The sequence below is a fragment of the Enoplosus armatus genome, chromosome 19, assembly GCF_043641665.1.
Source record: "Enoplosus armatus isolate fEnoArm2 chromosome 19, fEnoArm2.hap1, whole genome shotgun sequence".
Classification (NCBI taxonomy): Eukaryota; Metazoa; Chordata; class Actinopteri; order Centrarchiformes; family Enoplosidae; genus Enoplosus; species Enoplosus armatus.
In genome coordinates this window covers 6,682,246-6,710,103 of record NC_092198.1, presented here as the reverse complement: position 1 = coordinate 6,710,103, position 27,858 = coordinate 6,682,246, and the positions used below count along the sequence as shown (strand labels likewise).

General features: G+C 42.3%; 1 protein-coding gene across 2 annotated transcripts in view; it reads left to right on the top strand.

Moving 5' to 3' along the window:
• The window catches only part of LOC139302277 (neurexin-3b), a 256,861-nt gene that overhangs the window by 98,286 nt on the left and 130,717 nt on the right, over positions 1-27,858 (top strand). The window contains exons 11-18 of one of the 2 annotated variants that reach the window (XM_070925931.1): positions 1,673-1,699; positions 3,241-3,360; positions 3,810-3,922; positions 4,312-4,580; positions 4,924-5,114; positions 5,999-6,172; positions 7,172-7,198; positions 9,132-9,251. In XM_070925931.1, coding sequence (XP_070782032.1) covers positions 1,673-1,699; positions 3,241-3,360; positions 3,810-3,922; positions 4,312-4,580; positions 4,924-5,114; positions 5,999-6,172; positions 7,172-7,198; positions 9,132-9,251 — 1,041 coding nt within the window. The remainder of the gene's footprint in view (positions 1-1,672; positions 1,700-3,240; positions 3,361-3,809; positions 3,923-4,311; positions 4,581-4,923; positions 5,115-5,998; positions 6,173-7,171; positions 7,199-9,131; positions 9,252-27,858) is intronic. The other variant, XM_070925932.1, reaches the window with a different exon arrangement.

Here is a 27,858-nt window from a genome sequence, read left to right as displayed (position 1 = left end):
TCTTTTTTTCTTTTTTGTACATTTTCTTTATGGTCCAGACTTGATATCAGATCTAACACATACTAAACCAGTTTTTGTAGTATGTCTTAGTAGTTGCATGTATTGTTTTTGACTTGCCTGGACTGTAAGTTTTTTCTGCCTTGATGCTTAGATGTCTTTGTAGATTCTTATATCCATCAGTCTAACACTTAACAAAGTTATCCACGCTCTGCAGCACATCTTTTGAACAGATCATAGATCATTTTAGTCATGCTCATTATTGTGTACAAGTAGATTTTTACCAAAGGCACAGCATTTCGCTTTTTGAATGACTTTAATAGATGGCACTATCCTCAGACATTCATTAATTCAGATAGCAACATTTAGATTATATTCTGCCATCTATTCCGAACTGCAGGTAAGCATTTTTTTTTTTTACATTTTAGTGACTGATAGTATGCATTCTTATCATGTGGGTCTGTTCCTGTCGTCTTTTTTTATTTTTTATTTTCTCATGATAGCAGGTCCATGTTTCTCTCTGTCCATTAGTAACCCTTGGTCTAGCTGGCATCTCCCATGCCTTGTTCAAAGATGGCACTCACCCCTTCAAAGGCCCCCGAGCCTGCGGCCCGTCTGGCAAACAGCCCCGATGCCACAGCACCCAGCGCGCCTGCAGATGGTGGCACGAGTGCTACATTTAAGTAGAGTGCAGGCCTTTATACCAGTGAGCCTAGAATGGAGACTCTCAACTTAAAACACACATGTACATACAAAAATATCTGGATTCAACTAATTTATTATAGAGTGCAATGTACTCGGTCACCGCAGCTGCTAAAAACATGGAACAACAGTAGTCCATATTTCATGTTTTTAATGTGCAATGTGGTCTTTTTCCAAGCATCCAAAAGAGAGAAGTTTACCTTTTTAAAATCTAGATAAATTTCAAATTCTGACAAGGTCCATTTAATATACAGAACAATTTCCAAGCACATAGGACCCTCTGAGAGGGGGTCTTTAGGCCTCTGTACGGTGCTGGTGCTGCGTGGCTCGAGGCTGTTTGTTCCCACTTTTCTGTTGCGGTTGACGGCACATGACCAGCCTGGTCACATGGATTTCAACCTGCACCTGCCAAACACAGGTTCAATACTCTCCCTCAGGTGGAGATTAGAGTAAGAGACATGTAAAGCCTCAGTTTTAATGGCAAATGATGATAACAATTGCTTGATTTCTACAGTATGTAGTAGGCTACTGGTAAAACATTTTGGCTCTAGTTGCTGGGTTGCAAGATCGATGTGGCCATTGAACTGCAAGCGACCATTTTCGAAATTTAACTCCATGAATGCTTTTTGGAAAATAATCCTCATATGATGCTGTTAGCATACCTGTTATGGCATGAAAGTATCAAATCAAATCAAAGATAAGACACAGTTTAATCAGTACAGTAATATTGCCCAGTATTGGTACAATATTATTGCATATAACATTAAAAGTAATTGATTTAAAGAATTGGATTAAATTGGAATTCCAGTATCAGTATAGTAATATTGACCATCAGTAGCCAACCACGCTAATAATGGCCGCCGGGGTCATGTGACCGTCCCCGGAAGGTGGCTTTCCTTGTTCTTGGATGTCTGCAGCTGTAACCTTGAAGGATGCGATTTCATCTGTCACTTATTCTCCCCTCCCCGTCTAGACTGTGTCAGGATAAACTGTAACACCAGTAAGTCAACATTCTTCTTCTGCAGCCTTCTTCCTTCAGTCAATGTTTTGATTTTAGCCTGTGTGCTAGATGTAAGCAAAGGAATGTGTGAATGCAGGGAACTGATAAGAGGATTTCTCAGATAAGAGAGGGGGGAAAAAAGTAATAGCCAGAGATCAAAGTTATGCAAATCTCACTTAATGTACTCTATATATTTTAAATGGCCCATTTTTCAAATTGATTCAGGCAACTATAGTTCTTAATCTTTCCCTGTGTGCCTATAGCTACTCTCTGTAGCACATTTGCACTTTCTCTATGCGCTATATTGTTTTCCCAATTACATTGTAATATATTGCTGTGTGTCTCACTTGCTCTGTTTTCTTGCCTTCTTTATTTGAACACATACTGCATTATATGGGCCCATATTGTGATATATAGATGGTGTTAGCAGACATGCTCTTACTCATGAGAAGGACTCTTCATTATATTTTATAGTGCTCACAGCCTTGTAGAGAGAGGGAGATTAAGAGAGAAAGAAACAGAGAACAACGACGGGAGTGTGTTTCTATTTACTGAAGAAACAGATTGTAGACCTCTGTTCACATTGATTAGCTTGATTATTGTCATCAAGTAGTAATCCAGTACACATGCAAATTCAAATTCTAAAGGAGATGTTTATTTATTTAGGATTGAATTGACTTGGTTTTACATAGTGCCAGTGTCAGTTAGACATAATATAATGTACCACTGATCACAAGTGTTCATAAAAAAGTATATTTGTATAAACACTGAGGATTCATATTTGCAGAACACTAGTATTTGTCTACAGCGCGTGGTCAATAACGGACAACAGGAGTTTAGTCACCAAATTAAAAACCTTAAATCTGTTCAACAAATCACGTTCACTGACTAAAGAACGCTGCTCATTTGGATTTAAAAGCTGTGTTCAACATTATTCAGCAAACTCAGGATCCTGAATGAGCAGCTCCGGCCTTTATTTAATCTCAGTGGGGCTGGGTTGCCCTCTAGTGGTTGTTTATGAGAATGTCTTCCACAATCTCTACAGGTCTACTGTAATGAAAGCCACGATGAAACAGTACAATTTGTGATCGTCTACCTTCTGTAATGACACGGAAATCCTGTTGAAAACCAGGTATTTGAGTCAAGCTATGACTCATTTAAAGCTAAAAAAAAAAAAAGGGAGGGAGAGACAGTTACAGTCACAGCTTTGGAGTCCTTGTATGAGTAACAGCAAATGTTTTCTTTTACTTCGCCATCAGTTGTGATTTGTTGTAATGTTTTCCTCCGTTGTCAAATCAAAACCAATTTTTTGTTTGGAAAGAAAGACTACTATCTCCAAATGATAAAGATCTTATTTTGATCTGAGAAATGTTTTGGATTACACATTTAAAAAAAAAAAGAAGAAAAATCTGTCTTTATTCAAAATTGAAAAGTCTTTTCCTGCTGAATTTTTCCCAGTCTGTTGCATTTGTTGTGAAAACAAAGATTTGGTTTGTGCTTGTGCTTCCCCCGCCCCTCGACTAACGAACCCTCCTCTTCAGGCAAGGGCCCTGAGGTTCTTTATGCCGGACAAAAGCTCAACGACAATGAGTGGCACTCAGTACGAGTGATCCGCCGCGGTAAAAACTTCAAACTCACAGTGGATGACGACATGGCTGAAGGTATTACTTTTGTGAACTGTTACTTGCTATTTTACACTATCCATGATGTGCATGATCATATAATTTTTCTCTTTTTTTTCTTCTTCTTTTTTTGGAGGGAGGGGGTGAAGACAGCTGTATTCTCTCTATTTAATATTCTATTTTGTCTCACTGAGGCCTTTTTAGGCCAAGTTAGATTTGATAAGGGAGACACAAATACTGGTGTATTTTTTCCCATAAAAATCAATTTAAAAGTAATTTCACCATTTGTTTGATAATGAGTCGACGTTTCTTGTATGTCAGTTTTTGCTTCTACTTAACTGCTAGCATTGGTGGGGTTATCACATCAGCATGACACAAGGTGAAACTGGGCTGTTGCTGGGTTACGGTTTGGTTGCAGTACCCTTCCTCCTCTTCCGCCCCTTCACCCCTCCGCGTCTTCTCCTTTCTCTTGCCTCTTCCCGTCTCAGGTCAGATGGCGGGCGACCACACTCGTCTAGAGTTCAACAACGTGGAGACGGGCATCTTGACTGAGAGGCGCTTCGTCTCGTCTGCTCCCTCCTCCTTCATTGGGCATCTTCAGGTATAACGTGCAATCCATTCAGAGACATAATTACCACAAATGTCAATCGCTGATGAACTCATGCCATTAAGAGGAGGGTTTTTAGTCCTCGTTTATCATCTTAGCCAAAGAACAAGTCAGCATACTCTAGAAGTATTTGTGAGAATGCATCATACTTTTTAAATGAAAGGTACAGTTTATGCACGGATCAAGATAATCCTCCGTGCCTTAAAGTATGTTTATTATGATTATTTCCTTTGACTGGGTATGACTACTCAAAACACAACGTTGTAGGTTGGTCATTTGGTGAGTTTGTGTACTGTGTTGCCATGGCAATCTAGGTTCAATTAAGTCAAAGTGCCTCACGATATATTTACAACAACACCATCTCTCAACAACTATCCCCACAGAGCCTTAAGTTCAATGGCATGCAGTACATCGACATGTGCAAGAACGGGGACATCGACTTCTGCGAGCTCAACGCCCGCTTCGGCATGCGCTTCATCATTGCTGACCCCGTGACCTTCAAGACCAAGGGCAGCTACCTGGGCTTGGCCACTCTGCAGGCCTACACCACAATGCACCTCTTCTTCCAGTTCAAAACCACCTCGTCCGACGGTTTCATCATCTTCAACAGCGGAGACGGGAACGACTTTATCGCCGTAGAGCTGGTCAAAGGGTGAGTTCGGACAGTGATGATGCCAATATGTTGACGTTTTGTTCCATGGCTGTAGTCCAGACACGATTGTCACGTTTTAAAACAGCAGTGCTGATGATGGTATAGGTGGTTTCATAAAGCATTATGAATTTAACAGTGCTGACCAAATGATTGATCCCAAATCTCTGTTGCACCTTTTGTAAGCATGTAAAAGCATAAACATTGTGTTGCAGCAGCGTGAGGTGATTGCAAGGAATTTTTCCATTAAGATTAATCAGGTTGAGACGTATTGCAGCCACGCACACACACAAATATACACTAACTAACCCTGATGTGCCCGTCTGCTGTGCCTCCTCTCCGCCAGGTTTATCCACTACGTGTTTGACCTGGGCAACGGGCCGAGTCTGTTGAAGGGGAACAGTGACAACCCGCTGAACGATAACCAGTGGCATAACGTGGTTATCACGCGAGACGCGTCCAACACACACACGCTGAAGGTAGACACGAAGTCAGTCACCCAGAACGTCAACGGAGCCAAGAACCTGGACCTCAAAGGTATCACATCCTTGCTTTCACACAACACGCTCCACATCCCCAGCAGTATACCCACACATGAGTCAAAAAAGACTTGCAGCTCGACTTTAACTTAAACACTACAGGCTTGTGAGTCCTTAGACTTAGATTTGTGACTTGGAATGACTCGATATCCTCCGCAAACCCAAAGATTTTGAGTAGCCCTGCTTTAAATCAGTCCGACAGCAGCTAATCATGCGCAAGCAGGAGGAAGAGTTGCGTTTGGCAACGTAGACCAGCAGACAGACTAACAGGTAATATTTCATCACATTCAGATGTAAAGACTTGATGGAAACATGCAAAACATTCAGCTCAGAGATGGCAAATGATGATAATTAAGTCACAGGAATTCCATTAGCTTCATTTTTACGAGTGATGATGTGGTGGACTCTCAGGAAGAAATTTTAGGATTTATTATTTCTGTAAATGTACTATGTTAACGTTTCTCTGTTTAAACGTTTAAATTAAATATACTATGTTAACGGTTTCTCTGTGTAAACATTTAAAATTAATATTTAGTGAAGGAAAGGTGACTTGTTCAGGATTAGAAACACAGTTTGGGACTTGAACTTGTCTCGGGACTCAGGAGTTGAGACTTCTTGAGTTGAGACTTGAAAAAGCAATGGCTTTGTTCCACCACTGAATACCAGAGGCTTTGTGAAACGCACTGCCATGGTCCTAAGGGATTGTTGATTTTAGCAGCATGTTAAGAGATTCATTCTACAAGTACTGTATCTAGCCGGAGAAAAAAATATTGTCTCAATCAGTAAAAGCGTAAATAATATTAATGTGACATGACAATGACGTGTGGTTATTTTCACAATAAAGAGGTTTTAATCCTGCTCTCCTTCTTTCTCCCCCTTCAGGGGACCTGTTTATCGGAGGTCTGGGACCCAACATGTACCAGAACCTCCCTAAGCTGGTGGTTTCTCGGGAGGGCTTCCAGGGCTGCTTGGCCTCGGTTGACCTCAACGGTCGCCTGCCAGACCTCATCAACGACGCCCTTTTCCGCAGCGGGCAGATTGAGCGTGGCTGTGAAGGTACAGATGGCCTGTGGCGTATAAGAATCATGACCTGCCGTGTGAGATTTATTAGTCTAATTAGAGAGCTCTCCAGTAGCCCTTAAAGCCCCTGTCTGGCATTGTTAATCCTACTTATTTTCCTCTTCTTTGCCAGGCATTTGTCACATCGTAGGTAAAACTAAAAAAGTTGTCATTCAGCTTCTCTAATAATGGCTTGGTAACTTTTTATGTTGCATCATTATTATTCTAAGATAATTTATGCCTGAATGATAATAATAATAATAATAATAATAATAATAATAATAAAAGAAAAGGAAACGAAAACAAGCCAAAGTATTTAGGTTGTAGATTATTTTACAAGGTAAGACATTTAAAGTTGCTACTTGCACTCAAACACTCACCCGTCTGACTTTTTTCCATCTCCAGCACCTGAAATATCCACGTTAGGGCAAACTAGCTTTTTACTATTACAGAATACAAATAAGCTACTGATGATGTGGTATTTGTACGGCGATACAATAATTAATTTTACGTCTCTTTATTGTTGTTATTTTTATTATCAGATTTGACTTGAGGTTGTTTCCATCCTCATTAGATATTCTAGCATACATCATAGCATCATGATGAAAGTATTTGGACCTATTTAGTGCTTAATACACCATTACTTTTTCCAATTAAAAATGATGTTGTCTTCTAATACATATGATGTTCCTTGAGTATGGTGCAGGCCTCTGCATATGACCTCTAGAGGGCAGCAGAAGTTTAAGATATGTTCAAAGTACAGCACAGTGTCAGAACATTTGATGGATGATGATTTAGAAAAAAATCCCCACTATGTAGGATCAGGAGCTCAACCCTCACTAACAAGTCAACAACGGTCCCCCATGTTGCACTCTGCCAAAGTGACAAACTTGTACAAGTTTTACAAACGCACTAACGATGCTGGTCCCTCACTAACCTTTACTCTTGTTTCCTGCTCTGCTCTGTTCTGTTCATTTTCTTTCTGCGCTAACAAAGTTGGTTTCACCAAAGCCGACCTACAAGGTAGAGGGTTAAAAGTCAGCCTCTCGGAGGCCTGCTCGCCTGAAAGCCTGCTGTGTGCAATGCATCGTGGGTGTCACCATGGCAATAATGTCCCCTCGGTGCCGCAGGGGTGACTGGCTTTCTGAAAAGAAAAGCGAATACGAAGAGGAGAAGAGAGAGAGAGACTACTGGCAGACAAAACAATTGATTAAGCTACCAGAAGAAAATGTAAAAGTAGGATCATTGTGTTGTTACTGTAACACTGCCGCAGTGTGAATGTAGCCATACATATGTTAGATTCTAGCACATTTAACTGTGTATAACAGTTATATAAATGCTCTTATATCGTGATGCAGGGTCATATTTTATAAAGTTGCAAAGAATCTGAGTTTACTGTATAATTAAAGAGAGTAGACAGATCATAGATAAGTGACGTTCATACTGTATAGATATATGGCAGTCATGTAGATAGATTCTTGTAAGAAAGAGGCCGCCACTGCCACATCAGCAAATCAGCGTGCTGCTGATGTATCCAGCCTCTCTCTCTCTCTTATTTTTTCAAAAATCTTATCATGTTTGCTACTTTAACCAGATGAGGGTGTTTGTCAGAGAGCGACACACTCACATATGAGCGCCGATATGCGCAGAGATTAACATGTATTCTCACAGTGTCGAGGGTGCCTGGTTGACTACTATCACCGTGCATTACACAGTAAATGCACTTTCAGCTGGCAAACTTACTCTGTTTTCCACTTCAAATGTCTCTCTTCTATTCACATTTTCGTGCACAAGACAATTGCACTAAACACTGTTTACTTGCATTTGTCTGCCATTTTATTTGGACTGTTTATTTAATTTGACTTTTATTTACTTTTGTTTGTTTTCTATGTGGTTATCAGAAGGGTCTCTGTCAAGGTTTCCCCCCCGTGTCTGTCTAGACTCTGACGGGGGGATTGTTTATCTCGTTATCTATGCTGTGCGCCTGTCCTTATCTGCATTCCCTCTCAGTATAAGTATTCAAAGGTGAGAGCTATGTGTGGTGTAGAGGAATAGCAAACACACATCCAGTTTGACTTTGAATACCCTCCTCAACTCCTGTCTGACTGAAGTGCATACAGGAGGATATGCACTACGCGCTCTCAAGCGCTCTTCATGTTCCTTCTCTCTTCTGCTCTTCATGAATTCTGTCTGTCTAGTGTGTCAGTGTTCGCCGTGTATTCTCACAGTGAAAGAGGTGTTTGGAAAGAAAATGGCCAGGACCACTTTATGAATGCCATTTTTTTAATGGGTATTGTTTAATGGATATTTTATCCAGGAGTCATTTGTTAAAAGGTTCTTTTTTTTATGTCTTGTCTTGCTTGTTCACAGAGGGAATGCAGCGTTCTAAGTTTTACTCTGATAAAACTTTTTTTAAATTACTTGTTGGAATGATAAAAAGAAAAATGCATGCATGTCCACCTGCACACACTCTCCAAAAAGAAGGAAAGGAAGGGATGTTGACAGTGTCATCACACCAGCCCAGTTGGGGTACAGTCTATCTGCTGACTTAAATGCAGATTAGAATGAAACTAGCATCCTGTGCAGCAGTTTGGTTTTTACAGTAATTAAGTAAATGCTGACGCTCCCACGGCTCGAGACGCGTGCTGTTGATCCTGTGAAAACCTGGCTCCTCTGCTTTCGGCCTGCCACTACAATTGCCGCTTTACCCAGCATGACACAGGATTCCCCAGACTGTTTTAAATGTGTTGTACTCCAGGTCAGGCTCCCTGTGGTGGCACTGTTTGCTCCTTTTTCTTCCTCTAGGCCCACATGCTGTATATCTATATTTCTCTAGAGTGCATTTCTTCTGCATGAGTCCTGCATTGTTAAGGCTCAGCAGCAGCTCCTACTGTTGCTTGACTGTGCTCCTGTGGTATCTCTTCCTTTCTCCCCCCTCCCTCCCGCCTTTCTGCAGGCCCGAGTACAACCTGCCAGGAGGACTCGTGCGCCAACATGGGTGTGTGCATTCAGCAGTGGGAGAACTTCACTTGTGACTGCTCTATGACGTCTTACACGGGGACTCACTGCAACGACCGTGAGTACTGCTGGGCTTAAGCTTTACCTCTACTTGCCTTGCATGTGCATTAAAGGAGCACTCCACTGATTTTGACATGTCAAAGGAGTACTAAACAGCATGTAAAATAGTTGTATAATGTATCCTGTGGCTCTGAAGGGAGCTTTATCAAGTCTTTAAAAGATTCAGTGACATCTCTTGAGTGATATCGGCCTCAACTTGGAGACTACATTAACAAAACTGTGGGCTGTGAGTTTGAAAGACATGGGTCAGTGAAGGTCTTACAAAAGTCAAGTTGCATTATGGGTAGTATAGGATCCCATTTTCTTTTTAGCTTTTTAGTCAAAGTCAGGATATCTCAGCTGCTGCTGCTGCACCAATTTGGTCTCATGCAAGTCCCTTTAAATGTATGGAAGTGCAATACTAAACCTTAGGAGTGCTCCTTAAATACATTCAGTCAACACCAGACACACACACCTGTACGGAACTGCCATATTACACTTGCATTACATATCCTATGTATAGAAGTGCACGTTATTATGATAACCTGGCTCCATAGGTGCATCCAGTGGAGCCACGCCATCCTCTCTGCAACAGCGAGTACCACATCCTTGACTCAAGGACTCTGAGGTTTCACTCGTGTGCTTATTAAGCCTTTGTCAGATTTACTGTGTGAAAGTGGAGCTGAAAGCTTTATGTGATATTTGAATGAAGCAACTGCGAGATGCTGGCAATTGTTGATGGTGGGTTTTTTTTGTTTTTTTTTTGCTGCAATGCAGGCAATTTGTCGCAACAGGTTTGTTTGATGTCCCAGAGATTTCACGTTTCGGGCTTCGGAGTGAACGGCTGTGACTGATGATGTGTAAAACATCCACTTCTGCCTCAATCGCCTTTTCATAAACGCCCTTCAAATAGCTATCATAGAAGTCGGAGTGTGAGTTTATGTGAGTGTGTGTGTGTAGGGATCTCTTATCCCCATGACGACAGGGGACTTCCCCTCAGTAATCACGGTTGGCGGTCTTTCATTTAGCGGTTAATAGTGGGGGCATACTGCTGCTGGGCCAGACTAATGAGGTGGTGGAGGCTGTTAGGAGAGCTACTCTCTGTGAGTGCTGGCATCCCATAATCATCCAGACCTTTCTGATGTTAGACCCGGCCGCTGTGTATAACTTCATACCTCTCAAATCCTTATTTTTTTCTCTTTCTGTCTTCGCTTTTCCTTCTCACTCTCCTCGTTTTCTCCCTCTGCAAAAGATCATCTGACGCAATTGAGGCAAATAATCGACTCGAATTCTCATTGGTGATGGGTGCTGTGTGTTTATGTGTTAATTAGTGATGAGATGCCCTCATTAATTCACCTCCTGGTGCTGCCCGGGATGACTTAGAGGGAGGTTTCATTGATATCCTATTGGCACAGACATATTTCTTCTTGAAACACAAGCGCTTGGATAGTTAACTTATTTTACATCTCATGACATTGCAGGTTTAAGTCTTAGTCCTCCTGCTGCTGGTTTTGGAGATAGATGTCCACCAATATTGACTGGACTGTCCAAGCGTATAATAGCATCCTTAACTGAGCGGTAAATGGGATTTTTTGTGGCTGATTTTCTTTTTCTTTTGGTACTCTTTCAAGCCATTTCCTGTGCTAGAAGTAAGCAAATAAATAATAAAGAGGAGTGAAAAGGATAGAAAGGCAGGCAAACAAGCAGTTTGGTTGGGAAAAGGGGTTTGGAGTTTACATTTCAGAAGGGGCACACGCAAAGTCTACATGGCACTGTCTGCCCAAGATAAGGGGTCTAGTTTACTTCTCTTGGATTGACCTGATAGTCTGATGTTGACTCTGATGGCATCCTGTGTCCCCCCGTGAGGTTTCCTGAGCTCAGCAGTGCAGTCACACGCCACCAGGTGGCAGTAAATCCATAAGAAGGACCGCTCGCTGTCCCTCCGTGCTGGGAGAAAATGAGATGCAATCCCCCGAGCATGAAATCAGCTTTCCTGTTATTTTCCTCTGCTGCTTTGCCTCTTGTACTTCTCTCCCTCTCTCTTTATCTATCCCCCTTACAAACCCACAGCCCATCCAATTTCTATAGTTATGGATCATAGAGAGAATATTGTGCAGCCTCCTAAACAATACAAAAACATATGCAATGAAATACAATCACATTGCCAAATTGTATTGTTTTGATTGGAGTAGCTTGATAAAAGTGAAAACGGTGAGCACAGTCTTTGCCTTGTGCTCGTGTGTGTGCTCTGTGAGGCCGTGTGCCTGCCTTTTATTCAGTGAGCACAGCGCTGAGAGAGAGTTTTTAATTAACAATGTGGGAGTGGAGCTTCTCCCTCTGTTTCTCTCGGTCTCTCCCTCTCTGATAGCTGGCAGCAAATATCAGTAATTGTCTGCTTCTCTGACTCCGTCTCTACCCATTGTCCAAATGAAGAAACTTGAACAAAATAAAGTGAACATTTCTGCCAGTGAAGCCCCGCGCAGTTTCATTCGCGCCGATTGTTAGCGCCGAGCCTCCGTGCCCTCTCTGCTCACTTCTCTATTGTAGCCAACAGGGCTCTAGGTGGCGGAGAGGAAGAAGAAGAAAAAAACCTCAGCGGGCAAGAACTATCTATGCTCCTTCCATTTTATTCTTGCGTACCCCTCCAGCCTGCACTTTGTGACTGCACACCTCTACGTATGGGAACAAGACACAAAGGAAATTTGCAGGGCTCTTTGCACCATACAGGCCATTTTCAGAGACACAATCTGGAGGTGCATGTCGTGCCCAGCACTGCTTAAAAAGGGGGGGTTGGGGGGTAGAAGGGTGGACTCTTTTTATAGCATTTTCATCCTGCTTGGTTCTGGCTCACTGCTTTTGTCATGCTCATCTCCATCTCCCTGTCGTCTCATATCCACCCCCCCCTTTTTTTCGCCATCCTTTTTCCCCCTCTCCTCTCCTTTCCTCTCTGTTTTCTGTGTGAACCTCTCCCTGTCAGGTTCTATGAATACCGCAGAGTTTTCATTTAAATCCAAGGACATGGGAGCTGTGGGCAAGGCAAGAAGAGCAGTGGACACTTCTCTTCCACATCCAGAGCAATTACTCATATTACGTAATAGAATTATCTCTGCAAAGGTCGCTGCATTGTTCCACAGTCAGGAACATGGTAAACAAACAGAAAGAAAAGAGAGGAGAAGGGGAGGGGGAAGCTGAAGACAGGCAGCAGAAAACTGTTCGTCAGTTTGATGCTGTCATCAGTAATTGCTTGGATAGATTTAGTGATGAATTTCTCTGTCAGTGCATTGATCCCAACCAACCCTCTGCTCCTGCACAACCCAATGTCCTTAATTTAGTTTTCAAGGCATGCTCAGAGGGCTGTAACCATATCTGGCTAACTGCTTACATAAATGACAAACACAGCAGCGGCCTTGCTTCCTTCACTATTTAAAAGAAAATAATCATGGCATTCGCCTTGTAGTCATTTCTCCTCCGCTCGTTGGGGAGAGGAGTGAGGAGAAAAAGAAAGAAAAGGACAAAAGAGGTGGGGGGGGGTGAGGAACATGCTGTGTTTCCTCTGGTCCACAATGTTCTACTGAGTAGAAAACCTACAATAACAGCATTTCCCCTCCTCTGACTGATGTGTCTCCTCAACAGTATAAAAACAAATCCAGCCACACAATGGCGCTATTCACTTTAACATGACGTCAGCGACAAGTGAAGGTTTTAGAATCAACAAGCAAATGAGAAAAGACACACACATCTATAGACCGCCTCATGAATACTGAAGGAGTTTTCATTGGAGCACTGAATAATTTAACCTGCTGTCTCTGTAAATGGGATTAAGTAGCTTGAGCTGGCTGGGACTTGCCAACAGGTGTTGAGCAGGGGTTAGTTGGCTATAAAGCACACCCCGGGAACCATGGAGCTTGGCGTAGTTTCAGCTGGGCACAGATGTCGTGGTGGCAACTTTAGATCATTATACATGGACAACTGTTTCAGCCAGTGGCAATCTAAATCAAGATTAATAATAATAATAATAATACATTTTATTTATAGACCGCTTTTCAGGGTACTCAAAGACACACAAATTAAAATGTCAAAAAAAGTCATAGAAAGCAACACACTAAAAACTTATAACACACTAAGTGAGGTGAGTTTTGATTAGTGATTTGAACATGGACCGATCGGTAGATTCAAATGTGTTTGGGGAGAGAGTTCCAGAGGGACCGGGTCCGGTGCTTGGTCCTGAGTGGTGGAGACAGGAGGTTGGCATCAGGGGAGCAGAGATTGCAGGAAGGAGCGTGGTGGTGGAGCAGGTCGTGAGGTAGAAAGGGGCCTGGTTATGGAGGGCTTTATGAGTGAGGAGAAGGACTTTGAATTGGATCCGTTGTGGGACAGGGAGCCAGTGACCCAGCCTGGAGTGGTTTTGATGAGGGATTTGGGGCCGATGTCTGATTTGACATGGTTTAGTTTGAGGAAGTTGGCTTGCATCCATGATTTAATTTCAGTGAGGCAGTTGGTCAGAGTAGAGTGGGTTGCAGTGGTGATAGGTTCAGTGGAGATGTAGAGCTGGACGTCATCGGCGTAGCAGTGGAAGTGGAGACCATGATGCCGTATGATACTGCCAAGGGGGAGCATGTAGAGGATGAAAAGGAGGAGACCAAGCACCGAACCCTGGGGGACGCCTTGGGACAGACAAGCGGTGGAGGAGGTGCAGTTGTTGATGCTAATAAACTGTTGTCTGTTTTTGAGATACGACTTTAGCCAGGAGAGGGCAGTACCAGTGATGTTGAGGGAAGATTCAAGGTGGGAGGGAAGAATGGTGTGGTTGGTTGGACGGTGTCGAAAGCTGCACTGAGGTCGAGGATGATGAGAATGCTGAGGTGACCAGAGTCGAAGGAGAGGAGGAGGTCTTTGGTGACTTAGAGGAGGGCTGTTTCTGTGCTGGAAGGAGAGCACTAAACAGGGAGAAATAGATACTTTCTTGGTTTTCTTCTTTCAAAAGCTCGTAGAAAGTTTTCAAACAGTATGTGAATGTACCTTTTGGCTAAAAAGGGCTTATAAGTGGAGCATAGAAATATGAGAACATTTGCCTATAAATACCACAGGTAGATCGGAAATGGGCCAAAAGAGTTCCATAGAGAATGCTCTGTCCTCAGGGCACAACCTATCCCAAAAGCACACTTTGAAATGATCTCACTCTCTTTGTTGTAGTAGATGAGGCTATTATGTTAACTAGAAATGCCCACATGACTGAGGCATCACATGACCAGGTGGCTTAAACAACCGCTTAAAGATTTGGCAGTTGCCGTATTGTCACAGAGGTACATGTTTTGGATGAGGGAGGTTTGCTGCTTTGAGGAAACGACTCCTGTTGTTGTGCAGCTGTGGCTAATCCGTGGGAAATCCGTAATTGCCCCACATCAATCCAGGGGAATTGCCCGAAAGACATACATACACAAGAGCGCAGAAACATGAAGTTGTCCCTCCAAGGTTTATAATCTCTCTTCCTCTCCCCATCACTTTATCACTGCTCTTCCTTGTCTTATGATATCTGTATTATAACCAGAGCTGCATGTCCAGCCCTTGGGGGTCTAACGAGCTGCCCCACTATTGGCTGATCAGGCTAATGATGCTTGCCCAGCACTGCATCATGTCACTGTGATAAGACTGGATGTCACTTGTGTCAATCGATGTGTCACCGCCGTGCTCAGAGCCGCAGCATAATTGGATATACGCGGTGCTGTGGAGCCTAAATGCCCCAGGGCCAGAAGAAAGAGAATGTAAAATGGCTAAAAAGATGGGGGAGAAGAGTGGGAGATGTTACTCCTCATAAATGGGTGTGTTGAAGAAATGTGCAGTTTTCCATATTTTTGGATCATTTATTTTTATTTTCACATGTGAATATATTGCTGTATTTCTGGGCCATTAGTCTTATAGCAGGATTATTTCTTGGTAGTTGACTTAAAGCCGCACTATTCAATATTTTTATTGAATAAAATGGATCAAATGACCAAATGTAATGTTGGTGGAGAACAGTGGAGTGGAGAGCTAGCTGTTTTCCCCTGCTTCCAAACTTTATACTAAGCTATGCTTAACAGGTAATGACCCCAGCTTCATAAAACAACAGAATAAAAAAAAAAGTTCACCCATTCCTTTAACACAGACCGAGAACATAATAGTTAACAACCCTATGTTGTAGTTGTTGCACCCAGGAGACAATGTGGAAGTTCTCCTGGCGTGATAAATAAAATCATGACTTCCACTGCCTCGGTGAGCGAATGAGAGAGATGTTGTATGGAGCAGGAGAGGGAGGAAATGATTGAGTTGAAAACATTACAGACAGTTACGATGAGGGGCATCCATCTGTTTTGGTGCCAGGCGGGTAACCTTGAGGCTGTCAGAGCGTTCCCAGCACCCACCCTGGCCCTCACAGGCTGAGAGCCCAGCCACAGACACATCCATCAACACATGTTCCTAGACACATTTCAGGAACGCCGGCAACACATACAAATCACCCAATCAATACCTCGAACGCCTCGCCTGAACTTCAGGGTTTTGGGCAGGAACATGTCTTGAGTAAGTGCAGCTCACATGCATGTTTTCTTTTGCTCTCTTTTTTCTTTCGTACGTGTCTCTTACATCGTCTTTCTTACCTGTCACTGTTTTTGTTTTTGCTCTGGTATTTAAGCACAGACAGTGAAGTTAGCTTTTCCTTTAACCGTTTCTCCTGTAGCATCATGTTATCACAGTGTGAAAACAACTACATATTGTCAGGACAATGTGTTTAAATCTATATTTTGGTTTTGAAAGGCCACACAAATACAAATAATTTGTCATTCCCACTCTGCACTCAATTGCACCAGCGAGTACATACAATGACCCCCTCCCTTCTGTGGCTTCGCAACACCAATTTAGATGAGGTGAGTTGGTCTCATTCTATCGGTCTATTGTTCTCTTTGCGCTCCCCTTCTCTCCCTCTTTTCTTTCTTTTGTCTCTCAGCAGTGAGGCTGAAAGGTAGTCATCACCGGTAGGGAGCTAAACCACTCAGAGCAGACTACAAAGGATAAAGCTCTCCTCTGTACAGCACTTATAGGAGGGTACTTCATCAGAAACAAGGAGCATTGGATCTATCAACCTCTGCTTGTGTTCATCTCAAACCAGAAGTCGATCTAACTGTGTCTCTGACTGCATTACAACAAGTGCCAGACCTAGACAGACTTGATAATAAGTAACTGTATGTCTGATGTCTACTGAAAGACACCTTTTAACACTCCTACCTTAGAAGCAGGCTTTTACATGGGTCACACTGTCCCTTTTCAGGTAATTTCCAGCATCTGGTTTTACAATTAGACGGTATAGGTGTGTCCAAGGGCAGTAATGTCATGGAGTTCAGTTGCCATAGTGAGGTCAATAATTGGAAGGTTGTTGAATGAAGGGATTCGGCCCTTCGAGTTAAAAAAGTTAAAATTGCACAGTTTGAAAGCTTACAGCCATTAATTTGAACCATTAATGGGCTCTCAGCAGAAGAACCCTGAGCTGCGTCTGAAGAGCTGAAGGAGCAGGCCAACATGTCCACAGCCTCCATCAGGTGAAACTGATGGTTTTCATCAGTTGAAGGCATTTCAGAGGCAATTACCTCTGACATTTTTATTTCAAAAGAGAACAGGCAGTCCACTCTCTCTGACACGCGCCTGAGTTCAACCCGTGGGAAGAGTTGGACGTCTGCTCCCGCCCACCTGACCATTTGAGGGCCCCACCTCCTGCTGTTTTGTAACCCTGAAATACCTGCTAGTCCTCCTACAGCAGCTTTCATATGTGCAAAATATCCTTGAAGTATGTAGATTTATTGCACAGTTGGCTAAATGGTTAATTCCATGACTATGTTTGAACTGTAATTAAGATAACATAGCATCCTCTCCTATGTGGCTGGAAAAGAAATGTGTTTATAGGTGACTATAATAAGATTGAATGGAAACAGTAGTTGACAAAACAATCTCATCTTAAGGTCAATTTCTTAGCTGCTCTGGAGCTATCGATCGTCCATTGATCGAATCCCGGATCATCTTGTTCACATGTCAAAGTGTCCTTAAAAAAAGACACTGAAGCTCCTGATGGTTAGGTTAGTGTCTTTCATCACAGCCCTGTGTGTGTTTTTTACAAATTGTAAAGGCCTTTTAGGATAAGTAAGAAAAGCTCTCTAAGTCCAGGGCCATTTACCATTTAAATGCATGGTAAGGGATGCATTTGACACGTGTATTAATAGAACTGGATACCATGTTAAAAGATGGCTTTCAGCGTCCTTCTCTGGCTGAGCCGGTTAAGATGTTGTGCATTAGAGACTTCCTCCAGCTCCGGCCAACTTCCTGCTTGGTCCCCACACACGACTGAAACATTTACTGAAACTTTTCAAATTGTATTGGACAATGGATCAAATTCGGATAATGTCAAGTTTAATGTATTCATTGTTTTATAGATGTTCGTTGAGAGAGCAAGGTTGGTTGTTTAACACGCACAGAGTATCCTTTTGTTGCTAACAAAGACATGTACATGGACGGGATGAGACAGTTGAGTCCACCATCCTGCAGGCTGTAGTCAGGAGTACTTCAGTGTACTTTTTCTTTGCCCTGCCACCAAAAATAAGTAGCCAGAAAAAGTCTTAGTTATTTGTTGGAAGTTAAATAAATTACTTTGACATGACTGTACAGTAATTGCATCATTTTCTAGTACGCACTGAAGGTGTTTAGGTGGCTCAAACACACACTCAGGCTGGGAATGACGCATGTCGCGATGCTGACGTCTGACCAAACACTGTATTAGTGCAGTGTTTAAAGCCGAGAAAGACCAAATGCTCAGTGCTGCGCTTAATGTTCTCCTCCTGATAATTATCGACCTCTCACTCAAAGTTTTCCGCCTCTCTTTCTCTCTGTCCATCCCGACTTTCTACCACTTTGCTTCACACTCCTTTTTTTATTCCATTTTCTCAGCCTCATTGTGAGATGCCTGCAATTATTGTGTCAGCAGCTTCCCAGTTCATCACTTAGCCCCCCCCCCCCCCCCCCCACAGATGGTACTCGCAGACTTTCACGGTAGATTGTACTAACTTGCTCTCGGAGTTTCCAACCACAGCCTACAGATTTCCCACCTGCCTCCATAGGAGCCATCTTTGATCATCCTACTGCTGTCTGAAGTGCAGACAGGTGCAACATATCATAAACAATCTACATTGCTCGATCTCTATTGACAGTGGATCACAGATGGAGATGTTACACTCTCAATCTTAATCCTATGATCGTACCCTAACATTTTATACATATTTGATTTGTTTTCTTTAGCAGAAGTGCATCATGAACTATAATTATATGTTATCCTTAAAATGCCCATGATCCAAATGATCCTCAACTGTATCACTGCAATGAAACCGTTGATGGCACTGTTGCATATGGTGTTGCACAGTTTTAGGGTTATCCTGTATATATGCTTTATTGTCTCGTTTTTACTATTTAACATTAAGCTATCATCATTGTAGTACCTTATTAGTGAAAACACGAGTATTGCAGTGTCCTTTCTGCAGCTTCACTAAGGATTTAAGGTTTGGTTAGTACGGCTTCTGCCTCTTTACTACTCTCTGCTCTCTCTTTGTAAAGCTTCTGTTATCTTTCCTGTGATCTAAGTGGACGTTACCTTTTTAAAAATACAATTCACTAGTTCCATATTTTAGTAGTATTTCAAACAAAGTGGCTCATCGTCAGCCTACTTGAGGAAACATGACATGAAAAAAAACCCCAGCTCTCAAAAGGTCATCGTTTATATTCATTATACAATGGCCTGGATGAATGTGTAATTCTGATTTGCTCAAGGGTTGTTGATTAATTTCACATAACAGCACTCTGACATGCTGTAGTAAGTCCTTATCCTTCTTACTCTCTGCACTCTGAATTCATCCCCTCATCACCTTGTTCAGACATTCCCTTGAAAGATATTGTGATGTACAAAGGCGCCGGTCAGGAAATGGCCGTTGCAACAGGATTATTGGCCTAATTATAAAGCTAACACCGGTGGGTTTTAGCACTGCTGTGGCAGGAAGGTTGGGACTAACCACAACGTAATCCACCAGCTTGCCCACATTTTTCTTACCTGCAGATTGCTGTTCAAATATGCAAGCCTGACCACATTGAGCTTTGACGTGGCTCTTTGGATTTAAAACATTATCTGGGCGCTAATAAGTCGCATTGGAAATCAGGAATACACACAGCCTGGGATGCACCACCAGCATGTTTCGTTAACGATTAGCTGGTTAAAAAAATGACATTGATAAATGTGTGCGCTAAAGTCACAAACACACATATTTATTACTCACACTTTCTCAGTGGCAGCTCACCACCCCTTGGCAGTCTTTGCACTCACTTTTATTTGGAATTTTTTTTAATGATGCCCAGTTTGCTTCCTGGCTATGCAGCGTTTCCATGTTTAAAATACTATGAGTGATCTGAAGTTTCAAATGTCACCCAGTTGTTAAAGTTTGGTGAGGAAAATTAACATAATCAGGAGCAGGATATTATTCGTCCAGAACATTGATATCCCTCTATACTCACCTCTTAGAAACTAAAGCAAACACAGACTGCATGTTCAGTTGTCATATTCACAGCTGGAACACAGTGTCCAGTGTAGCCCAGTGACAGCCCAGCACATAATTTACAAGCAGCCTCTCACTTTGCTTCTCAAAGTTACCACACCTTTTTTGCTTTCCATAGCTTCCTCTTTCTTTCTCTCCCTCTCACACTCACACACACACACACACACACACATGCACAAAGTAGGACACTGATGCCATTTAGATTAGTATCCCATGTGACCAATGCTGACATGAATTTGCTGGGTGACAAGGGACCCAATTACAGCAGAGGGCTGATCGTCCACGGACCCACCGTTTCAAATTGTCTCCCAGGCGTCAAGCAGGGATCAGGAAAGTGTGTGTAATAGTGAATGTGCGTGCATGTGTGCATTTTTTTGTGTCTGTGAGTCTGTGTATGCGGCTGTAACTGTGTCACTGTCTGTTCATGTCTTCAAGGGAGAGGCTAAGATAAACACCAGGGTCAAACACATCACTGTAACTGTAAGTGTAATGCAAAGTGACTGCTGTCAGTCTTGAGATGCCTGATACAAGTCATAAGCTGACACACACACGCCCACACACACGCAAAAATAGACAGACTTTAGATGGTGCTATGGTGCCAGCGTGCTCCCTTGGCCTTGGTTGGTGTCTTGGCAACTTTTTAGAAAACAAAAGAAGGGTTCAAGACCTTGTCCTGCCTCCAGTTTATGTTTGTCTTTAGCACAGTTTATCTTTGCTTTTTGCAAGGGAAAATAGATACTACCTTAAACAGCTGAACCTCATAAACCAAAACTTTGCACTCTTGGTTGAAAATTTAAATGTTAATCATTGTGCCTAAAAAGCACAGCCTCAATATAATGAGCAATTTCAAAAGGTCACGATGATGCAGTGCAGAGTGAACAAGTTGTGAATCACATCAGACACAACATTACACAGCAGAGGTCTTTTGTGTATATCAATTTATTTAACATCTCCCTTTCTGTAAGTCCTTCCCTCTGCATGACAGCTATCTTAACCAAATCAAGCTCAGTGGATTGATCTGTCGGCCTTAAAAGGGAAGACAGATAAAAACTTACCACTTCCTGTGGTGACATAATCAATTGTAATCAATCCTCCTCACCTGAAACTGTCAGGCATGCCGCTGATTTAGACTCGAGATTGCATTCTGTTTGGGCGAGCAAGTGTGTGTCGTGCATGTATTTATGCATGCGTCTTTGTTTATGCGTGTTTGCTTTTTGCCCGTGTGCCCTTTTTTTTGCAGCGCTGTGTGCGTGCGCACATTTGCAGCCGTGCTGTCTCAGTTTTATCCCAGGCTATTTTCAAACCTTGTTCGCTTCAACATGCACTCGCTCTCTCCTCTGCCCCACTTCTTGAAATGTCTCTGCGGCAACGTAAACCCCACACTCGGCAAGTACCGTTTGTTTTCCCTCCTCTACGTCCTCGCTTTGGTGAATCGAACCTCCTTCTCACTGAAATGTCTGCCACAATGAAAGTATCTCCCATCGGCAGGGTAATGATTTTGAAAGGCTTTGCGTGCATATTAAAGGCAGGCTTGGGGAACACACAGGGATGTCATATGCGCCATCCTGGCATGAGACAGAACGGCTGAGCCTGCCAGAAAATCCTTTCCCCCCCCTCCCTTTACTGTACTTTCATACTGAGCCGATTCACCGGGGCCAGGCTGGATATTTGTTTGTTCTAAATGAATATTTTACAAAAATGGTGCAGGTAATATACATTTGGCTGGGTTTATTCTGCTCAGTGAGTGGCCGACAGTGATGGCGGTGATTTCCCTCTTCATTATTCACCATGTAGTGTGTGGTGAATGTGTGTGTGTGTGTGTGTCTGTGAGACTGGCCCCAGGCCTTTGCCAGCCCATTACTCCCTCTCTGTTTTGCGCGTGTGTGCGTGAGTGGGCTGTGTGTTCAGGCCTTACTGATTGTGTCTCCGTCGTAGGGACCCTCATTACTGCCCCCACACTGTCACAAGCATCTGCTTCCCTCCCTCCCTCCCTCTTTTTCTGCTCCTGCCATGCGCTGCAGTCGGCTCCAAGTATGCCCTGCACTGGTCCGACACGGAGCGAGGAGAGAGAAAAAGATTGGAAAACACACAAAGAGACAAGACATCAAGTAAGAGGGAGAACACAAATTTGGGAACATAGAAAGTAGGAACATACAAGCATGTTCGAGCTTCCACTTTCAGCAGGCTCTTGGCGGGAAAGCAGACCTCTGATCTGGCTCAGATTTAGCCGTCTTTGGACAGAGATTGGTCTGTGGCCCTGGTTCGACCCCTGCCCAGCAGGGCCTTCACCCCAGGCACCCCTGAGAGTGAGGCAGCTTTTACAGTGATGTATTGCACGGCCCAGTGTGCAGCGGCTAGGGAAAGAGGGAGGTCAGGGCTTAAAGAGAGAAAAAGCCTGTGCGAGGCAGAGAGAAGGGAGACCGAGAGAGAGAAGGCATAATGAGTGTGTCAAAATTAGCCTGGCTCACCCAGAGAAAAACAGCAATATGTGTTACTAATGATTTGTTCCAGTAAAGCCCTGTGAGAGGGAAAAACAGGAAGGGCACAGGAGACAGAAAATGAAGAAGAGGATGGAAGGAAAGTCTTTTCTCACAGCACACTTGAAAAGGGTCTCTGCTTTTAGGGATTACAGAGACAGGCAGACACTTGGAAGGCTCAGTTTGGTGGGCACTTAATGGCTTGGAGGCCTATAGATCCAAGATGAAGATGAGTAATACCCCTATTAGATCAAATATTGATTTAGATATTTAGAGAATGATCAGGTACATATTACCCTAATATGATAACAATTAATGTTCTTATAACCCTAATTGTCCTTATAATCCTTTACCAAGACACACGTGCTACAAAAATATATAGTTTACCCCACTTTCAAAATGTTAGACCTAAACAAACTTGAATAATTGATCTAGCATGGCAAGATATTCTTCCACACATACAGATCCCACAATGTACACATTTTGAGAGAATAATTCTTCAAAAGCCTTTCCATATGAACAGCTGTCGGCTGGAGCGATGGAACATCCTATTTTAAACATGAGCTCTTAAACCTACAACAAGATAATTATTTAATGACGTTGAGGTGAAAGCTATCCGTTATAAAATCTCCAGCTTGGCATCATTTTCTGCTGTCTTTGTGGTGGCATTGCTCTGTTTAACTTGGTCTAATTCTTCAGAGATGCAAAATGAAAGTGATAAAGCTTCCCGGGAGACTTTTTTCTTCTTCTTTCATTTGCAAAGATACAAATCCTCCAGCACTTTTTGCTTGCTTTTTTAACATCCACTTCTATACACATCCACTTGCACCCTCTAAAACTGAGAAGGAATAATTGAGAAGGGGAGGATTGTGTCTGAAAATAAAGCTTTTTATAGCTGGTAAGTCACAGCTTATTATAGCAGTCACTGCACAGAAGCCAATTATCACATGCTATTGAAGACAGTTTTACAGGTAAAGTTTTTTTTCATGCCATGTTTTGAATATTTGAAGAGACTGAAAGTAAATATGGGTTCATTCGCTGTGTGCGTGTATGCGCAAACATGTCTGGTGTGTTTAATTTCATATTCATGGCAGAAGATCAATGTTTTGTCACCTGTATATTATTGGCTCCCTGCTATTAATAACTTGATGCATGTTGCGGATAATGTTGTTTGTCAGAGTTGCATTGATTAGTACGTCTCAGGCACAAAGGAGGATAGAGGATGATGGCTACACTCCTTAAATAACAAGAAAAGCAACAAATCAAAAAGCAGGCCTGGTGGTACAACGAGGGTAATGTGCAGGTCCAATGGGGTGCCGAGGTCAGACATCATGGCTGCTCATGCAAAATAGCGTCATCATTGCTGTGTGAGTAACCTCAAAATGCATCAAATATGGTATGCCACCTCAGATCTCACATCCACACTTCTCTACCACACTTATTCCAAAAGTGGTGAGATATTTGGTTGTAAATTCTCTGCTAAATCCTGAGGATTGGCATTGCAATTACACTCCCATGCAATCATGTAAAAATAGCCTCCTCTGCAAAGGTATTTTGGCCTTCTACCTTGTAAACTAATGGGTTCCTCATCACCTCTCTGCCCCCCCTTCATTTCATCTGACAAGTTTTCAGCAAGTTAGCATAATTCAGCGATAAGTGGCTGACTGAAAATCCACAGATACTCATCAGATTTCTGGATAGTTTCATGCAAAGACTGGGGCCAATTTTTCAATAGTCAGGAGTCTGATTCCCATGAAGGAAACCAGTGCTAAAAGTCTATTCCTACATGGTACTCTAAGTCACTTTGAATGAAATCACCCAGTGAATAGCATAAAAAGCTATGATTTGGTATCTCCAGTGGCAGGGCTGCCATCTAAGCCTCTCTAATCACACAGGACATCCCTGGCTGTTGGAGTATTCCAGCGATTCCTTAATCTCCAACTCAGTGATTCTATGGTTTGAGCAAAGCCACCTGGCTTCTCCGAGCACGTGCTTGGAGACTCCTCGAGAAGCAGGATAAAGTTTGCTCTACGGCAGCTGACTCCAGCCTTTTATTGTGGAAACTTTCACCACACTAGAGACTGCAGCGTCACCTTAAGTTGTCACATGAGCTGGACTGACATAAACTGATGATTGTCACTTTGCCTGTAAATGCTCCCAAACGCATGCACACAAATGCTCAAGAATTAAGTGGTATCCTTCATTTGTGGTTCATTATTTCCACGTTTAACTAAAGATGTGTTCAGAAGGCTGAAGGTTATAATATACAGTATGAGTGTTGGCCGTAAGGGTTGGGAACATGGGGATAAATATTCTAATTACATTTTTACAGCTGTGTGCTGCCGATGTAAAGCTAATTGAATAGAAGAGAAACACTTGTTTTCTTTCACTTTGTTGGTGCCACAGTGTCACAGTGCTGACCTCCAGAGCTTACATCATGATGCTGACCTTCTGCTAACTGCCCCACTGTACGTTTGGGCACATAATTTGTGGGACGCTCAACAGAGTCAATATGCTCTTTTTCTGCTCCATTTCTGCTCGCCTCCTCTGTGAATCATCAGCGTCGTTATATAAATGACTTTAAAACATGTTGAGACACCATCAAGAGAAATTACGCACGATTCCTGAGTCACGCCTCATTTAATGGGCTGGCTGATTTTGTTTGGGCTCAGCAGTGTTGCTATCCTTCGGATGTTCTGTATCCCCCGGACACGTTAGCCCAGCACGATGCGGCGGCTGTGTGTGTGTGTGTGTGTGTGTGTGTGCGCGTGTGCGCGCGCACTTCCATACAGTGTATTCTGGAGAGACAGGCTTGATGTGTGTCTGCACAAATATCCACGTGGGGTATGTAAATCTCTGTGTATGAGGGTTAAATGGTTGAGGGGGCTGCTGTGAATCACTGCTAAATTTCAGTTCCCAAAGGTTAAGTCTATCCTATTGCTTCAGCACACTTCAATTTAAATTAGTGAATACTCCTGGCCTCTTTACCCAGAAATAAATACTGATGTGCAGCTTTGTTGAGAATGAAATTTAAAAAAGTGAAAAGGTGCAACCCCTTATGGGGATTTCATGGAGATATAAATGGATCCAATGAAACTATTGAGATGTAAAAGTTCAACTCTTGTTTATTGGCAATAAGGCTAGATGGGAATTTGTATGATCTTTTTTCCTGCAGGTAAAATGTTGAGTGAAATGAAATTTAAGGTGCCTTTTTCCTCAGTTTCTCACTCTGTACAAGCATTGAGACAATAGAACCACTTCCATTTGGTCTGTTTAAAACACGTTTAAACAATAGTTTAAGCTTTACTTGTAATTCCCTGAAATGAAAATATGATGTAAAAAAAAAAAAAGGAAAGTTACTTTGGAGTGCAGAGACTCATCCAGGGGTTTATTGACTGTGAAGAAGCCAGGGGATAGATAACTCTGTGGAAGAGATTGTTCTGTGATAGCAACTGATATGTCATACCAAGAGGGCTGCTTGTGTGAACACGGGCAGTTAAAATAATAATAATAATAGGAAAAAACGAATGCAGTAATATACTGTAGCACAATTTTTTCTACACAATTTGTAGTGAATAAATCCACTGTTTGAAACACTGTTTACCTACATGTAGTGTGATGCAATCGAAACCCTTCACATTACATTTATGCTTTTGTGAAACAGTTCAATCGAAGGAAACTAATATTTCAAAATATTTCTGTCATTCATTTTTCCAAAACACGTTTCTATTTCAGTGTAATGTGGCCGGCTAAACACCAAAGCCAATTCAGTGACGTGGCAAAAAAATCTATTCAAAAAGCATCAACTTTCATCTTAATCTGTGGGTTTCAGTTGTGAAAAACATTTTCCTCTAGTGGCGCAGCTGTAACAATTACAATTTAACAATTGGTTTGTCAGTTGGTCCATCAATATGTTCCCCACAAGATGAATTGTGATAATGTTGGTGTTCCCCCGACTTTTTGTCTAGCGCCACCATCAGGTCAAAATTTTCCAAAAGTAATGACATTCCTTAGTAATTACTTTGTGTTTTGTACTAATTGAATACTGTTAGCATGCTAACATACTAAACGAAGATGGTAAAAATGTTAAACATTCCCTGGTAAACACCAGCATGTTAGCATTGTCATTGTGAGCATGTTAGCATGCTGATGTCAGCATTTAGCTCAAAGTACTGCCACATGGAGATGCTAGCATGGCTGTAGACTCTTTGTCTGGTTATACAATAAATGGTGACGACTGAGTTGATGTTTGAGAAATTTTAGAGATAGTGAATGCATTTTTGAATTCCTAATGTATCTTACTGTATATGTTAAACTAGGTCCTGATTATTTTTTATTTCCACAAGTTACTTTTGAGATGTCAGTAAGGACTCGGTAGAGAGAAACTCAATGAAGCCTTTCAAACGGCAGCCTTGCTATTAATTCTAGCTACATCATGTTCCTCCCATATCTTTTCAGCCAACCCACATCTACTACAGCACATTCCCCCTCGCTAGGATCTGTTGTGATATCAGATGAAAGAAACGATTCTCTCTCTTTTTTTCTTTTTTTTTTCCTCTCATGTTCGCTGCATCTCTGGAAGCCTCTCATCATCATGTAGTATTCCGGTGAAGCCATATCTGCTTCATTTCTGTGTGTGTGTGTGTGTGTGTGTGTGTGTGTGTGTGTGTGTGTGTGTGTGTGTGTGTGGGCGTGTGGGTGGGTGTTCTCATGCACATATGTGTACAGCGTTCCTGCATTGTTACATGCTCATATAAACTCCAGTGGTAGAAGATTGACAGCTGAGATAGATAATCGCACGGGGATGCAAGTCGGAGCGGGGCCATAAGGAGGGAAATGATATGTTTAATACATGAAGATTAGACAGATCCAAAGCGTGGAGACACATTATTTGCCATCTCTATTTCCCTGCATAATGATGCTAACAGAATATGTTATGATCTCACACATATAGCTGCTGTTTGCTTTCCATAATTTAAATGGATCGTCCTGACATTAACACAATGTACCATCCTATTAGTCACAATACATTTGTCCCCGAATGGCTCACTATAAACTACGACGCCGTGTGCTGTACTATTTTCACAATAATAATTTATGTTGCGCAAAAATGTACTTCCAGATCATATCATTCTCATCTGCCGTGCGTTGAGTGGCACACCATCCACCCTGGGAATGACTCAAAGATCGATAGCTCCTCTCATGTGTAAACAACCTTCCCCTTCAGAAAAATAAACCACACAGAGTGGAATATGGACTTTCACAGCCTTGCATTTTTACTTGACTTCTTAACAACAGGGATTCAGTACCTTAAGTAACAATGCCAACTAACACTGAGCATTTTGCAGAACAAAACGTAGATGTGTGTCAATGTGAAAGTTAAGATGCTCAGATTGAAGTGGGAGATCATATTCCAGATTTTTATTTAAGGTGGAAAGCAAGGTGACTGCCTTTTTTAAAGTATATATTTCCCTCTGTTGAAACGGTACGCCTGCTATAATCCTCCTCCAAACCCGGAGTTGTACTGATTGGT